The sequence below is a fragment of the Phascolarctos cinereus genome, unplaced genomic scaffold (assembly GCF_003287225.1).
Source record: "Phascolarctos cinereus isolate Bilbo 61053 unplaced genomic scaffold, phaCin_HiC Scaffold_726;HRSCAF=1367, whole genome shotgun sequence".
Classification (NCBI taxonomy): Eukaryota; Metazoa; Chordata; class Mammalia; order Diprotodontia; family Phascolarctidae; genus Phascolarctos; species Phascolarctos cinereus.
In genome coordinates, this window is record NW_027556098.1 from 103358465 (window position 1) to 103376876 (window position 18412).

The 18412-nt window shown below is 38.4% G+C and overlaps 1 protein-coding gene across 1 annotated transcript in view; it reads right to left on the minus strand.

Moving 5' to 3' along the window:
* Nucleotides 1-18412, minus strand: part of CFAP44 (cilia and flagella associated protein 44) — a 142243-nt gene that overhangs the window by 57575 nt on the left and 66256 nt on the right. The window contains exons 12-16 of the mRNA XM_021007126.2: nt 17337-17431; nt 14983-15192; nt 13830-13940; nt 10201-10353; nt 7600-7854 (exon numbers count right to left, since the gene is read on the minus strand). Of these exons, the coding sequence (XP_020862785.1) occupies nt 7600-7854; nt 10201-10353; nt 13830-13940; nt 14983-15192; nt 17337-17431 (824 nt within the window). The remainder of the gene's footprint in view (nt 1-7599; nt 7855-10200; nt 10354-13829; nt 13941-14982; nt 15193-17336; nt 17432-18412) is intronic.

Below are 18412 nucleotides of genomic sequence, written 5' to 3' on the forward strand. Positions count from 1 at the left end.
TACTTAGCTGCCCCCAAAACTATTGGTGATGTGTCTACAATAGCATCAAAATAACCTTTTGGTGTCAAGTTTAGTGGGAGAGGGGGGCAAAAAGAGGGTGAAGAAACTGAAAAAGGAAGAAGCATTCAGATTATCACAACAATGACAGAAATGGTTAACTATAAGTATTCAAAATGATTAGTGATAAAATGAATCCATTTGCAGTTTTCAGATATCTATAGCTAATAAATGCTGTGAAAGCCCTACTTCTAACACATACAGTTCTGCAACTCAAGAAATGACAAGCCCAACAGCTTGTCAACAGCCTTGAAACTAACCTTGCAGATGTTAGGCCAATGTACATTAGAGGAAGAATTTATATGCACATGAAATTTGCTCAACCAAGACGCACTTTATTTCACTAGCGTGAGAACTACTTACAAGGTACGTAACAGGGAATAGCACTGCCAAGAGCAAATGGTTAATAGAATGAGCTGGTGTCATTTTGCAATGGCAGGTGCATGGCTTTGAGTAGGCTTTCAGCTTGAGAGATACACAGTCAATTAACTAGATACTAGGCACTTGTTAAGTGCTGGGGATATAAAGAAAGGTAAAAGAATTGTCCTTGATTTTGGGGAGCTCACAATCTAATTGGGGGAGACAACATGCAAATAACTATGTATGAACAAGTTATATACAGGAAATATTAGAAATAAAAAATAAAAAAACAAAGGGAAGGCACTAGAATTAAGAGCAATAGGGAAAAGCTTCCTGTAGAAGGTGAGATTTTAGATGGAATTTGAAGAAAGTCAAGGAAACCAGAAGCAGAGATGAGGGGGTACATTATATGAATGAGGAGAGCCAGTGAAAATACCCAGAGTCAGGAAATGGGGTGACTTGTTCAGGGAACAACAAAGAGGCCAGTTTGACTCCATCTCAGAGTACGTGGTGGGGTATAAATTATAAGAAAACTGGAATGGGGCAGGGGGCGGAGTTGGAGATTATGTGAAGGTAAAGGTAAAGGGATTTGAACACCAAGCAGAGAAATGTATATTTGACCCTAGAAGTGATAGGGAGCTGCTGGAGTTCACTGAATAGGGGGAGGGGTGACATGGTCATACTTGCACTTTAGAAAGATCACTCTGACAGCTGAATGAAGGAAGGATGGACTGGACTAGGAGGGATTTTTGGCAGGCAGCCTAACCAGCAGGCTATTGAAGCAGCTCAGGCCATTATTAGGTGATGAGCGTTTGCACCAAGGTAGGGGCAGTGTCAGAGGAGAGAAGGGGCAGAGGCAAGAGATGTAATGAAGGTAAAATCAACAGTATTTGGAAACAGATTGGATATAAGGGGCAAGAGTGTAAGGAGTCAAAGATGACAAGTAGGTTGCAAGCCTGGAGGACTGGGAAGATGCTTGGTGTTCAAATCCCTTTACTTTTACAGTAATAGGGAAGTCTGGAAGGGGGCCAAGTTTTGGCAGGAAATGAATTCAATGGACAAGTAAAGTTTAAGATATCTATAGACACCTAGTTCAAGATGTCTAATATACATCTGGAGATACAAGACTGGAGGTCAGCAGAAAGGTTAAAGCCTGGTAAGTAGATTTGAGAATCATCAACATAGGGGCAGCTAGGTGGCACGGTAGATAGAGCACCGGCCCTGAAATTAAGAGGACCTGAGAGTTCAGATACGGTCTCAGACCAAACACTTGACCCATACTAGCTGTGTGACCTTAGGCAAGTCACTTAACCCCAATTGCCTCACTGAAAAAAAAAAAAGGACAATCATCAACATAGAGATGATAATTGAATCCATAGGAGCTGAGAAGATTAAAATTGATCTTGTATCATTTTCTTATTGATCCTGTTTACAATTCATTGATTTTGTCCTGTACCTGCTTAAGTCATGATTCTTTGTCTCTGAACTTAGTTCAGAGTTCAGCTGGCCTGTAATGGGTTAAGTTTAAAAGTCTGCTGCTCAAGGAATTTAACTGACCTTGGAGAATGTGTATGAACAGAAAAGGAGTTTGGGCCTGATATCTTTACTCCACCACGCTATCCTCCAAAGATGTCTGGTTTGCCGTCCAAAAGTCTGGGCCACTATCTCGCATCTGGACTCAGACAATTAGCACTTCTTGGTCTCATGAAAGAAGGGTGGTCTCTTCCCATTACCAAACTTCTAAACAATCATGTTGCCCTTAATTCCATGATGTCATCTACTCTGTTCTCTTCTTTGTTCTATACTCCCCAAAAATTATGCAAGGAGAACTATCCCTTTGCTCGGTGTCTTTGGCATAAATGGAGGCAATCCATTGACCTGTTTATTGATAAGTAGCAAGCTCCTGCTAATGAATGTCATCTTGATCTGTCTCAGTTTGCTCTTTTGTTAAGATTCAAATGCAACAGATAGTGGTAGCAGTGGATGGGGAGATAAAAGCTGTCCCCTCCAACGGATCCTTATCAGAACCTTCCTCTTATTCTATTGGGCCCAAATGGCATAAATTTTCCACAAAGGGAAAGTTTCTGTTAGGCACTCTGTAGCAGTGGATAGGCAAAAATGGTGAATATTGTATTACTTTTCTGACACTTAAAAAAAAATTCTATAAATTTCCATAACCAAAAACATATATTCAAATAGTTGGGCGCGTAATGCAGTGCCTGGCACACAGGACGCAATGAATACATGTTAACTGAACTAAACTGAAATAGACAAACAATAGCAAAAGATGGACAAAAAGATGGGACATCAAACTACAAACATTTATTATAATTTGGGTTTTTTAAATGCATACATTTGCTTTAACAAGGTAGTGACAAAATCATACTGTTTATTCCTAAATCCCTTTCTGAACTTTGTTTCCATGTCCTTATTCAAGCTTTATCACTGTATTGTTTCCACTGTTTACACCTTCAGCTTATGTAAAACTTCTTATATTTCTTTGTATTCTTCTTCTTTGTCTTTTTTATGATGCCCTGAAAATTCATTGTAGTGATATACCACAACTGAAGCAGCCATTCCCCAATCATTGGGCACACCGGTAATTTCTGGGAATAATTTTGTATAGACATGCTTTCCTTTTTCTTGTCAGCAACATCCTTAAAGGACAGCCTTTGTAGGAGAATGACTTGCTAAAAGGGCATGAACAACTTTAAAGCTCTCATCCTATGATTCCATCTTCTTTTTCAGTGACATGGAACCAATCCACAGCTGTAGCAGCTGGCGAATAATGTGATAACATCTTATTTTTCTGCAGCTGTGCCTGAGTCGAAAGTTATAATTTTTAACTCTTTACTAATTTGATGGCTGTTTTAATTTACATTTCTTTCATTATTAGAGAGTTTAAACACTTTTTTTGTTATTATTATGAATGCTTTGTGTTTCTCATTTTGAAAAATGCCTATTTGCATGAACATTTATTTGCTAGGATTAGCTCTTAGAAGTCTATGTCAGTTCCTGCTAGAATTTAAATACCAAACTTTTATCTGAAACATTTATCATGAAGATCTTCTCTAACAATGTATGTCTTTCCTTCTTATTTTCGAAATGTTGCTTTTTATTGTCTGAAACCTAGCAAATTGAGGTGGTTGTTGTTGAGTCATTTTTTCAGCTGTGCCCAACTCTTTGTGACCCCATTTGGGGATTTCTTGGCAAGATACTAGAATAGTTGGCCATTTCCTTCTTTGGGTCATTTTACAGATAATGAAACCAAGGCAAATAGGGTTAAGTGACTTGCCTAAGGTCACACAGCCAGTAAGTGTGTGAGGCCAGATTTGAACTCAGGAAGATGTCTTCCTGACTCCAGGCCCAGCACTCTATCTACCGTGCCACCTAGACAATAAACATAATATATCATATTAATGATAAAGACAAAAAAATCACATGATTATATCAAAGGATATAGAAAAGGCCTTTGACAAAATACAACATTTGTTTTTGAATAGGAACAAAAACACAAGAATCAACAGACTTTTCCTTAATATGATAAGTAATAAAAATAGCTAACATTTAAATAGTGCTTACTATGTGCTAGGCACTGTATTATGTGCTTTACAATTATTATCTCATGTGATCCCCACAACAGCCCTAGGGAGTAGCTGCTATTATTATTCCCATTTTACAGATAAGGAAACTGAGGCAAACAGAGGTTAAGGGACTTGCCCAGGATCACACAATTAGTTAGTGTCTGAGGCTAGATTTGAACTGAGCTTTTACTCACTCCAGGCCCAATGTTCTATCTATCCACTGTACCACCTAATTGACTAAGTATCTATTTAAAACCAGAACCTGGTATTATTTGTAACAGAGAAATATTTTCCAGTAAAAGATCAAGGTTAGTAAGGATACCCACTGTCTCTGCTATTATTCAACAGAGTTCTAGAAATGCTAGATATAGAAATAAGCCAAATAAATTGAGGGGGAAAACACTGGCAAAGAGGAAGCAAAATTATCTCTGATATATTACTAATAAAAACCTGGCAAGAAGAGAAAAAAAGAAAAATCAAAAAATAACAAAGTGAAATAACAAGGAGTTTATCAAGACATACTCAGGGCTTATATGACTACAATTAGAAAACATTTATTAGTGAAATAAAGGAAGACAAATACTTGTTGAAATAAAAAATGATGCTACCGATTTAGTAGCACACAAATCAAACCATAAAGACGTTACTCTGTAGAACCAAGGAATATAATAACAAAATTGGTGGAATAGGAGATGATAAATTTCAAGTAAAATCATGAAACAAAGTAGAGATGAAAAGGCCTAGCAGTATCAGATATCAAACTATACCATAAAGCAGTAATCATCAGAATTCTTTGATACAAGACAGAAAGAAAGAGAGAGAGAGAGAGAGAGAGAGAGAGAGAGAGAGAGAGAGAGAGAAAGAGAGAGAAAAGAAAGAGAAAAGAGAAAAGAGAAAGAAAGAAGAAAGAAAGAAAGAAGAAGAAAGAAAGAAAGAAAGAAAGAAAGAAAGAAAGAAAGAAAGAAAGAAAGAAAGAAAGAAAGAAAGAAAGAAGGAAAAGAAAAGAAAGAAAGAGAAAGAGGAAGGAAGGGAAGAAGGAAGGAAAGGAGGAGGAAGGAAGGAAGGAAGGAAGGAAGGAAGGAAGAAAGGAAGGAGAAAGAAAAAGAATGAAAGAAAGAAATAAAAGAAGAGAAAGAAAGAAAAAAATAAAGAAAGAGAAAGGAAGGAAGGAAAGAAAAAAGGAATGATCAGAACTACTAGGTAAGCAAGACCCAAAAACAACTACATTATAGTTTCCTAGTGTTTGATTAGTGCAAGGTTGACAAAAAAATAGGCTAACTAAAAAGTAGTTTGGAAGAAATAAGGTTTCTATCAGCATCCCATACTGTATGCCATAGTAAATTGCAATTGGATATAGACTAAATATAAAGAATTACAACATCATGAAAAGAAGACTAGAAGGAAGTACCTTGTACCACCACAGTTATGGCTATTTTTGTCACATAGGGAGGAGAGGCTTCCATTGCCTCCAGGGTTAACTCGGTCTGGGATATGTGGTTCTAACTGACCTCTACTTATAAAGTGGTTAGAAAAATTGAAGGCCCTGGGCCCTGAGTCAGATCCTAAAATGCAATGTCAGAATTTTAAGGACTGTGATAGTGAAGCTCTGGCAGATGAAGATAAATGAATGGCCTGGTTCTGAGACCCAGAAGTACCCTTAGGACAAAAGAGACCATGGAGAAGTCACTGGATCCAAAGACTGGCCATGAGTAATTATTGGCAATTTGGAGATGTTCATGTGTGTGTGTGTGTGTGTGTGTGTGTGTGTGTGTGTGTGTGTGTGTGCGTGTGCATGTGTGTATGTGTATATGTGTGTGTGTGAATGAGTTAGGGATAGAGGATATATCACTTCTAAATAAACTATTTCATATCCTTGGTCTACAATAATTCTCTTTACTGATGCCTTTCCTTCAATTTCCTTATCTTACTTACAGACACAGTTGGCAGTTCAAGACTATGTAGAATGGTATGAATAGTGAGAATGAACAACCTTGTTTTATACTATGCATAGTAAGAAAGCTGCCAATTCTCTGTCATTTAGCAATACAAATTTTTGGATTCAAACTGTGAGCTCCTTGAGGGCAGGGACTCTTCAGTTTATTTGGTTTGTTTTGTATTGTTTTGTTTTGTTTTGTTTTATCATAGCAACAGTGCCTGGAACCTAGTCAGCATATAATAAATGACTTGACTTAATGAAATCAATACAATACCACCTGCAAACAGGAAGAAAAAAGCACTAGATATAGCGTAAGATATCCCAGATTTGAATCCTAGCTCTGACCAAGACCTGTTATTTCTCTGAGTCTCAGTTTCCTTGTCTGTAACATCAGGGGCTTAGACTAGACAAACTTTGAGGTCCCCTCACTATCTATGAAAAATCTCTATGATTTCTTATATTACTTGTTTTCCTAATATTGAAATGTGCTTGCATTACTGGTGTAAATTTAGCTTTATCGTGGTCAGTCTTTCTTGATATATTATTTGTCAGCTATTTATTTAATATTAGTCTACAATTCTCTTTTTCTGCCTTAGCCTTAGTTGACTTGGGAATTAGGACAAAGTTTGCCTTATTGGACAGAGCTGGATTTAAAAAAAAGTCTTTTTTTTATTCAGTTTTATGTAGCATGGGAATTACTTGTTATTTATTATATGTTAATTGATTTATCTTGAGGCGGGGAGCTAGGTGGTAGTGCAGAGAGTGCTGGGCCTGGATTTAGAAAGAGTCATCTTCCTGAGTTCAAATATAGCCTCAGATACTTACTAGCTCTGTGACCGTGGGCAAATCACTTAACTCTGTTTGCCTCAGTTTCCTCATCTGTAAAATGAGCTGGAGAAGGAAATGGTAAACCACTCCAGTATCTTTGCCAAGAAAATCCCAAATGGGGTCACACAGACTTGGGCACAACTGAAAAACAACTGAACAATAATTTTGAAGGGTCCTCAGCCTCCTTTGACCAATTAAGGATTAATGTTAAAATCTTACAACACACAATGTGGTTCATTATGTTATTTTATATCATTATTTTAATTATTATTGACTGGCAATTATAATTATCACAAGAAAAAAAACATTCTTGAAGGCAAGTGTAAGATAATATTTTGTGGCTAGCAAGATTAAAGAATATATCTTGGAGGCCATAACGCATAGTGGCTGTGGGTTATAATTTTGTTCTTGCTGAGTCGTTTCAGTGGTGTCCAACTATTCATGACCCCATTAGGGATTTTCTTGGCAAAGGCACTGGAGCGGTTTGCCTTTTCTTTCTCCAGCTCATTTTACAGATGAGAAAACTGAGGCAAACCGGGTTAAGTGACTTGCCTAGGGTCACAGAGCTAGCAAGTGTCTGAGGCTGGACGCTGAGGTCTTCCTGATTCTTGGTCCAGTGCTCTATTCACTGCACCATCTGGCTGCCTAGTGTTATAATAAACATAATGACAAATGCTATTAACATTATAGGATTAACTGTCTTGGCCCTCAAATGTTAGTTGACAGATATCCATATGTTAGGATCATAATCACTAATCTAACAATATATTAGAAAATAGTAGCTACAAGATATGTTAGGACAGAGCCAGAAAAAGTACAAAACCTTAAACTTACCAGAGAAATCCAGAATTTCTTTGGTGCAGAGTAAAATCCACAGAGGATGGGACAAGGTTTGTCTGGAGTGAAAATTTCTGGCAGGGGCCCCTCCTCTTCCTCCTCCTCCTCTTCCTCCTGCTCTCCCTCTTCTTCCTCTTCTCCTTCTGATTCTTTCAAGGCTTTCATCATTTGAAGTCGTATCTTTCTCCTTTCTTCCTTCTCCTTCTCCTTCTCTTCCTTCCTTTTTCTTCTGCGTTCAATCTCTATGTCCCTCTAAAATGAAAGAGAATAAAAACAACTCATAGATTACATTCATTCAATCTGAATTTACTAAACATAAACTATATACATCTTACCAAATGAAGAAAGATTTCCAAGGAGTCCTGAAAGAACTCTCTGATCAGGGCAGCTAGGTGGTGCAGTGGATAAGAGCACTGGCCCTGAAGTCAGGAGGACCTGAATTCAAATCCAGCCTCAGACCCAACACCTGACAGTTACTAGCTGTGTGACCTTGGGCAAGTCACTTAACCCCAACTGCCTAAAAGCCAAAAAAAAAAAAAGAACTCACTGATCATATGGTTTTTTATTTCTATGATGGTAGGTGACCATTTTAAAATAATGGAGTTGTCACCATCTAGGTCCTTTTACTCTTGAAAGTGACAAGAAGCCCCAAAAAATCACTCAAGCATTTCTGTTTTATCCCACGCATCCTTGTGCTATAGAGAAATCTACAGGGGTTCCATTGCCAATAAGGGGAAAGTTGAATACAGTTTTTAAGCAAAGGTTAATCACTCCATACACTAGGCCCATTTTTCCTTTTTAAACCGTCCCAGTTGTAACTAGACAGTAATAACCCACAATATGTCTCCAGAACCTGTGTTTCCAATTCTAGCAATGGAAAGATTTCAAATATCATTCTGCAAGTAAGATATTTTTCTATAATTTGTGGATATACTTGAAATCAGTCACTGCATCAATGCTCCCCTGCTTTTTTGTGGGCTTTGCTTTTTTTCAAATTTATATTTTCAAACTGTATTTAAATACATGATGTCTACAGCAAGGATGGTCTGGTGCTAGCCAAAATGTCCAAACCATTTCCAAACCACAGAATGGTATGGGTGGAATAACTATTCTTTCTTTTGCTCCTTTCCCTTGTGGGCCTTTCCAATGAATGGTGAGGTAGAACAGTGCTGATTAGAGGGAAGGTTATAACTTGGGGGGTGCTATGGGGTGCATGTCTGGGGTTGGAGGCTTTATTCAGTTCTGTCATGTTCTTGCAAACACAAAGGATGGTTTTGAGAATTAGACGCAAGTGGCTTACCAAGATGAACACAAGCACTTGTATTCAATGATCAAGGCTGCAACTTCTAATTCTGCCCACTTTCTCTTGAAACTGTTTGTGGAAGGTTGGGATAGGGTTGGTCAATGGCATTTGAAGTTTGATCACTTTTGGCCATATCATTCTCCTCACTGAAAAATGCCCATGGCAAGTAAAGAGGGAGGGTAGTATTTTTGCCAAGAAAACCCCAAATGGGGTTAATTAAGAGTCAGACATGACTGAAATAACTGAACAACAAACCATTAGATAGGGGTATTTGTTTAAGCTACTTAAAAGCAGCCCAGAGCATGAAAACAGAAGCCACTATCCTGAAGGTGAAAAAAGTCAGCAAGGATATGAAAAAGCAAGGCGGCTCCCTGAAGTCTCAGCACCTCTTTACCAAATCCTCAAAAATTATTTTTATCCTCCTCTTGCACAAAGTGCCCCATCGCTGTATCTCAAATCAATCTACCTTAGGGCAGCGTTAACCCCAACTGTCCCACAATTTCTTTACTCCCAACATTTCCAGATGGCGCTGCTGGACTGTGAAGAGTTAACTCATACCTCCCTGGTTTCTGGCCCTCACCAGATGGATGCTCCCTGATCCGTGGATATTGGGCCACTTCCTAATTCTAGTGCCTTCTCTCTGTTATTTCCTATTTCTCCTGTATGTGTGTGTGTGTGTGTGTGTGTATGTGTGTATATATATGTGTGTGTGTGTGTGTATGTGTATATATACACACATATATATACATATACATATACATATATACATATATATGTACATGTGTATATATATATACATATATATATATCTTGCTTCTACATATTTATCCTGCATATACCTTATTCATAAATATTTTGCTTGTTTATCTCTCATCACATTGTTGAGTCTTTCTTTGTATCTCCAGCACTCAGCACAGTGCCTGGCATATAGTAGCCACTTAATAAATAAATACTTATTGACTGATTGGCCAGAGGGCCATGTGTGTTGTGGATCAGAGCTGAAGGCTTTGGGATGACACACAAAACTTGTGTTTTTGCTCTTTGGTTGTTCCCTTGGAAATCTCTCTCTCTCTGTCTCTGAAACTTCCTTCATGAAAGGTAGAGGAGGGCACCTCATCTGAATGAGATGGGAACAAAGGAGCACCCAGGGTTTGTAACATCATCCCAAAGCACCCAGTGCTTCCCCAGTGCTTACCCAGAATACCCCATCAGCCATCTTCCCTTCTACCAAAGTTTGCTATCTTAGAGAGAAGGGAGAAATCAGAAAGATTGTGTTTCACAGGGGTACTCCATACCAGGATCCTTGATTTGATGCTCATGAAATGAAAACATTTTATGGGCAGGTCTTTGATTTCAAAGGTTGGTAGAGTCTCCGTTTCCCTGACTTGTGGAACAGGAACTTCAAGAACATAGCCATTTTCACAGAGAATCAAGAGAAAACTATCATCCTGAATGGGAGAAAAGATCAAATACACAAAGAAACTTTTAAATAGCATCAGATCACAGAAATATTAGCCTTGGCTAGCTTGTACCATCACACCTTAAAATTCAATAAGATATATGTCAATTCAGCATAAGTTCACATTTTTTTCCATATGAAGTTTCTATATAATTTTTTTTCTATATAATTTCTATAAAAATGGGGGCAATTAGTTGGCCCATTAGATAAGAGTGCTGGGCCTGGAGTCCGGAGGACTTGAGTTCAAGTCTGGCCTCAGATATTTACTAGCTGTATGACCCTGCGCAAGTCATTTAACCCTATTTGTCTCAGTTTCCTCATCTGTCAAATGAGCTGGAGAAGGAAATGGCAAACCGCTCCAGCGTCTTTGACAAGAAAACCCCAAATTAGGGTCACAAAGAGTCAGACGCAACTGAACAACAACTATTATTAAATGAAACCAGAAGACATAAGAAAGGTAGCACTAAATAAACCACAGATTCTTTTGAGAGTGGCAAACGGCATTGGCAGAGCTGGTTTCATTATGCAACCAAATGGAACACGAAATACTATATCATGGGATACTTGTTCATCTCCCCTTGCAGCAATCATGATAAGCATAAGTAAACAGAGCATCATGAAGATAAAGAAGTAGAGAAATTCTGTGAAGAGCTTAACAAGTCCCTTCAAACTGTGCCAACACATAGCTTGGTCCTCAGCGATTTTGATAGGAAGGTCATCAAGGAGGAGGACAACAAAAAAATTCTTAGAAAATATGGCCTAAGATTGAGAAATAAATGAGGCCAAAGGCCCACAGACTACTCAGGGGACCTACACCTACACTTCATGAAGACTTGACTCAAGAAATGAACTTGGTAGATCTGGTAAAAGAAACAAAAAAGAAGGGAAGGAGAGAGGGAGAAGGAAGGAAGGAAGGAAGAGAAGGAAGGAAGGAAGGAAGGAAGGAAGGAAGGAAGGAAGGAAGGAAGGAAGGAAGGAAGGAAGGAAGGAAGGAAGGAGGGAGGGAGGGAGAAAAGAAGAAAGAAAAAGAAAGAAAGAAAGAAAGAAAGAAAGAAAGAAAGAAAGAAAGAAAGAAAGAAAGAAAGAAAGAAAGAGAAAGAAAGGAAGGAAGGAAGGAAGAAAGAAAGAAAGAAAGAAAGAAAGAAAGAAAGAAAGAAAGAAAGAAAGAAAGAAAGAAGAAAGAAAGAAAGAAAGAAAGAAAGAAAGGAAGGAAGAAAGAAAGGAAGGAAGGAAGGAAGGAAGAAAGAAAGAAAGAAAGGAAGGAAGAAAGGAAGGAAGGAAGGAAGGAAGGAAGGAAGAAAGAAAGAAAGAAAGAAGAAGAAGAAGAAAGAAAGAAGAAAGAAAGAAAGAAAGAAAGAAAGAAAAAGAAAGAAAGAAAGAAAGAGAAAGAAAGGAAGGAAGGAAAGGAAGAAAGAAAGAAAGAAAGAAAAGAAAGAAAGAAAGAAAGAAAGAAAGAAAGAAAGAAAGAAAGAAAGAAAGAAAGAAAGGAAAAAGAAAGAAGGAAAGAAAGAAAGAAAGAGGAAGGAAGGAAGGAAGAAAAAGAAAGAAGGAAAGAAAGAAAGAAAGAGGAAGGAAGGAAGGAAGAGGAAGGAAGGAAGGAAGGAAGGAAGGAAGGAAGGAAGGAAAAATTAATTTTAACAGACAGTAAACAACTGGCTATCAATTTCAGAGTATTTCAGAACCAGCTATCTATGTACAGTTTTAGATCATTGACTGGTTAGAGCAAAGGTCAAACACAATATTAAATCAGAAAGAAAAGATTAAATAAATTATTGGTTCTTTAAATGAAAAATGGGGAAAAAAAGTAAAGACACTGACTCTAGTTATCACTAATTCTATTAGAAATTTAATCATCCTAAAATGGTTGCTGTAATGAGGAGTCCAAAAGAACACCCAAACAATGCCAGTCAAAAAACACCTGATCTTCCTGCCAAGTGGAGAGACACGGTTGTTAAACCAATTATCTCTGACCTTGGGCTATCACATAGCTTCCCTGGGTTTCAGTTTTCTCGTCGGAAAAGTTAGGGGGCTGTACTAGATACCCTTAGAGGTCTCCTTCAGCACTAGATCCATGAGCCTATGATTCAGTTTAGAATACAATCTCAATTACAAAACATCATGGAAGCAGATAATGGAAAAATACCAATAGTTTTGTCTCAAAAAGCAGCAAAAAGACACATTAGGCATGATCCCATGTTAAGTTGTTTACATATACAAACTGCTCTTGAGAACATTTATATTTGAAACTGGAAGATGTTTATAGATAATAGAGATTTCATATAGATATTTTGTGCATAAAACCTGGAAAGTGTTTCATCTATAATAGGCATTTCACAGATAAAGTTGTTTTGTAAACAAACAAATGTGAAATGCCACAGACCTGTCAGATCCCATTTCTGTGATGATCTATTCTCAACATTGATGACAATGGAACTACCATGATGGGATGGATTCTAACACCTCAGTACCTGACGTGCTTTGTGAGGAAGTGGAAATGATATTTAAGATGAAGAAGCAACACACTGTGCATAGTATCAGCAACACTGTGTGATGATCAGCTATGAATGACTGAACTCTTCTCAGCAACACAATGATCCAAGCCAAGTACAAAGGACTCAGATAAGGAACTGATGGACTCTGAATGCAGACTGAAGCACACTTTTTTCACTTGCTTTACCCTTTTTTGTGTTTTTTTTCCTTTGATCTGTTTCTTTTCACAATTGTGACTAATATGGGAATATGTTTTACATGATAGTACATGCATAGTCTATATCAAATTGTTTGTCATTTTTGGAAGAGGGGAGGGAAGGAGAAAAATTTGGAAATCAAAATCTTGTAAAAAAAATGAATGTTAAAAATTGTCTTGACATATAATTGGGAAAAAAAATACTATTAATTTTTTTAAAAAAGAAGATGAAGAAACTAGGAAGAGAGCATAGACCTGACCAAACAGATAAAGAAGGAATCCATTTTGAAGGTGATACAGTGTTAAAGATACACAAGGATCTATTTTCAAGCTATCCCAAAGAGTAGAAGATTCCGTAAGGATGGAAAAGAGCACAGAAAATATCATTACCCCCGAAAAAAGGTGACTGAGAAGACATCAGTCAGCAACAACCAACCCAATGGCAATTTTATTATTTCTACAAAATTCACATAGTAAGCATTTTCAATAAATATGGAATGAATTAAAAAATGAGTGAAGGAATGAGAGAGGGTTCTGCGATAAACTTTTATGATACTTCTCTCAAGAGTTCAAAGAGGTTTATATACTAACGCAAAAATTCTCACGTTATTTCTTTGTGTTGGTGAGTATCTTTAATTTTCAGTTAAGTAACCCACTCAAAATCAGCTAGCCAGTTAGTGTAGAGCAACTCATTCTAAACACAATACTTTATTCCCTAGACCCACCTCCCCTTCCCTCTACTAAATGGGATTTTAGGAAGAAAAATACTCATTACTTACATAAGATTTTGGAGTCCATACTAACTGTGTAACAGGCCCAGGAACATTAATATAACCAATTGGCTCATACTGTTTACCCACAACAAAGAAGAAAACAGTTTTGTCTTTACTCTGTGAAAGGAAAACCAGCAAAAATACACAGAGTTGTTAGTTTAAATCTATTTCACAGTGAACAATGAAATATTGCATAGACACATTTATCTATTTAATTGGTTTCACAAAAATTACTGGACTCCAAGGGGGAGAACTAAGACCAATTATGAAAGTTGTAGGAAAGAGATTTGTTTTTTCAATCAAGGAAGAACTTCCTAATAGAGCTGTCCAGAAATGGAATAGGCTGGCTTCTGAAGGAATGAGCTTCTCATCACTGAAAGTTCTCAAGAAAAGGTTGGATGATTAGAACTGTAAGAGATCTGAGAGATCTTCTAAGACATCTGAGATGAGGGACAGGGGATTCTTGCATTCTGTGGTAGGCTCAACTAGATGGTTGCACGTTAGAATCCAAGTAGCAAAAGCCAGTTTAATCTTTAGTGGGAAATCTAAATTGAAAGGAAGTGTAGACATAATAAGATTTAGCCTGTACGTTTCAGTACACTCTAAGACAGCAGCGAGGTGGTTCTGTGGGGTGGAATGCAGGACTTAGAGTCAAGAAGCCCTGAGTTCCAATCCTGCCTCAGGCACTTATTAGCTGTATGACCCTGGGCAAATCATTTAGCCTCTCTGTGCCTCAGTTTCCTCATCTGCAAAATGTGATTCTTTGTTGATAACAATAGCACCTACCTCACCTCCCAGGTTGTTGTAAGGATCAGATGAATCAACATATGCGTAATGTTGGGTAAGTCACTTAAACTCCGTTTGCCTCGGTTTTCTCAATTGTAAAATGGGGATAATAATAGCATCTACCTCCCAGGGTTGTTACGAGGATCAAATGAGATATTAGTAAAGCATTTAGCACAGTGCCTGGCACATAGTAGGCATCATATAAATGCTAACTATCAATGTCAGCAGCAGCAGCAGCCGCAGCATCACCACCACCATCATTATTATTACCTCTGTTATGTTAGACAGAGTTATATAATGAGATTAGTGAATACTGGTAACTTAGCTGTGGACTTCCCATTGGAAACACAAATTTTTAAAGCATTTTTCTTACCCCTGTGGCGAGGACCTCTCCATTTTGTTCATATGCTATTGCTGTAACTGCTGCCGTATGAGGCTTAATAGCCTGCTTCAGGTGTAGCTGTGCAGCCATCACCTTCCTCCTCCCAGCAAAGACAACAAGCCCCTTGGGATCAAAAAGTTCGAGAATGCGAATGACCCCATCTTCAAACCCTGCAACAAGGAGTCCTCCTCGGTAGCTCACCTTAGGAACAAATAGAATGCAGCAGTCATGACAACAGGGTCTCCTCCACCACCCTCACCTAGCCTTTGTTGAATGATTATTCACATATACTGGGGAGTCTCATGTCTAGATATATAAACCTTCTACCTCATCTTCTGGCAACTCACACCCACTACCAGGCCACCTCCTACCTCCTTAATAGATTCTGGGCAGTCTGTGACCATATCTGAATCCTTGCTTTCTGACAAAGTTTTCAGAAGTAGAGTGAGGGCTAAAGTATGTCAAGAGTCAGATTAGTCTCCACAAAATATAGTAAAGATGCAGTATGGTGTAACAGATAGAGAGCTAGCCCTGGAGCCAGACAGAATTGGGCTCAAGTCTCCGCCAGCTGTGTGATCATTAGGCACGATACCTCCTCTGTAAGTCTCAGTTTCTTCATCTGTAAAATGGGAATAATGTTTATACTATCTACCTCACAGGGTTATTCTAAGGAAAATATCTTGTAAACCTTAAAGCATGGTAAAAAAAAAATGTAACTTGGTACCTGGTCTAGGTAGCTATGACAGTCCTTAGAAAAGGAAATATGTGCTTCAGGAAGTGTTCTCACTAAGTCAGTATGACAGATTAGTGACCTCCCTTTCTATGTGAATTTGACAGTACTAGCTCAGGGCACAGAAAGATCAAGTAATTTTCCCAAGGTCACACAGGTAGTAAGTGCTATAAGCCACATCTGAACTCACAAAAATGAGTTTTCTGACTCCAAGCCCAGCATTCTATCCACTGTGCCTTAGCAGTAAGTAGATATAGATATAACTTATATCTATACACACACACACATATACATATGTATATCTGTCTGTATATGTATGTGTGTATATGTACACACACATACATACATACATACACACATATGTACACACACACACACACACATATTAGAGATTAGGCTTAAACCTAGGTCTACCTGGCACTGAAACCAGCTCTCTGTCTCCTCTACCACACTGTCTCTTTGTTATATTTCAAGGGTGACCAATCTGACCTTGTGATATATTTTAGCTCTCAACTCTGTGAGGGGACAGCTAGGTAGCACTGTGGATAGAGTGCCAGGCCTGCAGTCAGGAAGACTCATCTTCCTGAGTTCAAACCTGGCCTCAGACACTTACTAGCTGTGTGATCTTGGGCAAGTCACTTCACCCTGTTTGCCTCAGTTTCCTCATCTTAAAATGAGCTGGAAAAGGAAATGGCAAATCACTCCAGTATCTTTGCCAAGAAAATCCCAAATGGGGTCAGGAAGAGTCAGACATGACTGAAAAAAAAAATAACTGAATAACAACACCTCTGTAAAATGGGAATAATGATGATTTTTTTTTGTCTACCTGTCAAGGTTGTTGTGAGTGAGGATATACATAGATATAGATATGTGTATATATGCATATATATGTATGTACATATATGTGTATGTATATACATATATACATTTAACAGTAATACACACACACACATATATAAAATTGCTATACCTGAGCTATATGGCTTAAAATAGGTTTAGATGTCTCTGGTGCTATACAATATCCCAAAACCAGTTTACCAAATGATTTCATTTGCCCAAGGCCTAAATGAGCAATAAATTATGAGTAGCTAGTACATGTGTGGAGCACTTGGGATCATGCTAGAATCATCAAACTATATGAGTCTTCTAGTAGTCTGCAGCTTCTTTTTCTGTCTCATTCCTGACATTATCACTGTTCTACCCTAGAACCTATTCCTTGTCCTGGTCCCACCATAAATCCCTTCTTTTGTCTCTGTTTTGGTTAGCTTCCATCTGGTGGCCCCGTCTTAATCTAAAATAATGCACTGTCATTGCAAGATTCAAGTGGATGAAAGATAGGCAAACAAAGTTCTACTTTCTTTCCCAAAAATGACATGCTTGAAAATACAGTAATTTTACTAGCACTAACATTTCCACAAAAGGGTGACCAGATACCACCCCACAGTGAGGCCTGAAGATGACTTCAATTACCTTCACAGCAGGAGAATCTTCATAAAGGCTCAATAAAGTGAACTCAACTAAAAACTGTCAGGATATACGTGGGCTACAATGGAATACTACTAATGTAGTCTTTATCAGAGGATCCTGATTGGGTCCACTTAAAAAGAAGGTTTACCACTCTGGGGGCCCAGGTGAGAGCTGTTCCTCCTTCTTTGAAATCCATCTGGGTCAAAAAAAGTTTAGCAGCAAAGTCAAAGATGCGTACTGAGCCTACGAGAGAGAAAGGGAGAGAGAGAGAGAGAGAGAGAAAGAGAGAGAGAGAGAGAGGGAGAGAGAGAGAGAATATTATACTACATCTACTAATCTTCTTATAATTATGATTCTTATCTAAGTAAGAAATTTCATGAATAAACTACCTCAATTGAAAATCCAAAGCCCTTTCTCAGCTTTCTTAACTTGCATCTTTGCCCTCAGAAAACTTTGTAAAGAACGACTAATGAAGGATCACAGCTCATTGCATATGGTGGTAGAAGAAGGGCATAAGCATTTATTAAGTGCCTACTATGTGCCAGGAGCTATGCTAAGCACTTTACAAATATGATCTCCTTTCACAGAAAGAGCCCTAGCAAGTCAGGAGCAGTGGGTACCACTCCTGGTTCTTCTACTACTAGTCACTGGACAGCTAAGCAGTGCAGTAGATAGAGCCCCCAGGGCCTAGAGTCAAGAACACTCATCTTCATGGGTTCAAATCCAGGCTCAGATACTTACTAGCTGTGTGACCCTGCACGAGTCACTTAACCCTATTTGCCTCAGTTTCCTCATCTATAAAGGAGCCTGAAAAGCAAATGGCAAACCAGTCCAATAGCTTTGCCAAGAAAACCCCAAATGGGGTCACCACAAGTCAGACGTGACTGAAACACATACACACTCTAGCCCATTAGGTTACCTTGGGGGAAGCCATCTCCTCCCTGTGGGTCTTGGTCTCCTTATCTGCAAAGTGAATTGTTGAACTTAATAACACAATTCCTTCTTTAAGAAACCATCCCCATTGTACAGGGGCTTATAAATGCTTGTGGACAAATTGATTGATTTCTATGTCTGGCTCCAGCCTACTTCACTATTATCTCACGCAATCCCCCTAAGTCTGTGCCCCTGGCCAGAAAAGCTCTCCCTCCTCATTGCTGCTCCTGATGAACTTCTTTCAATGCCCACAGGTTGTGTATGCCACCTCCTATAGAATCGCTTTCCTGA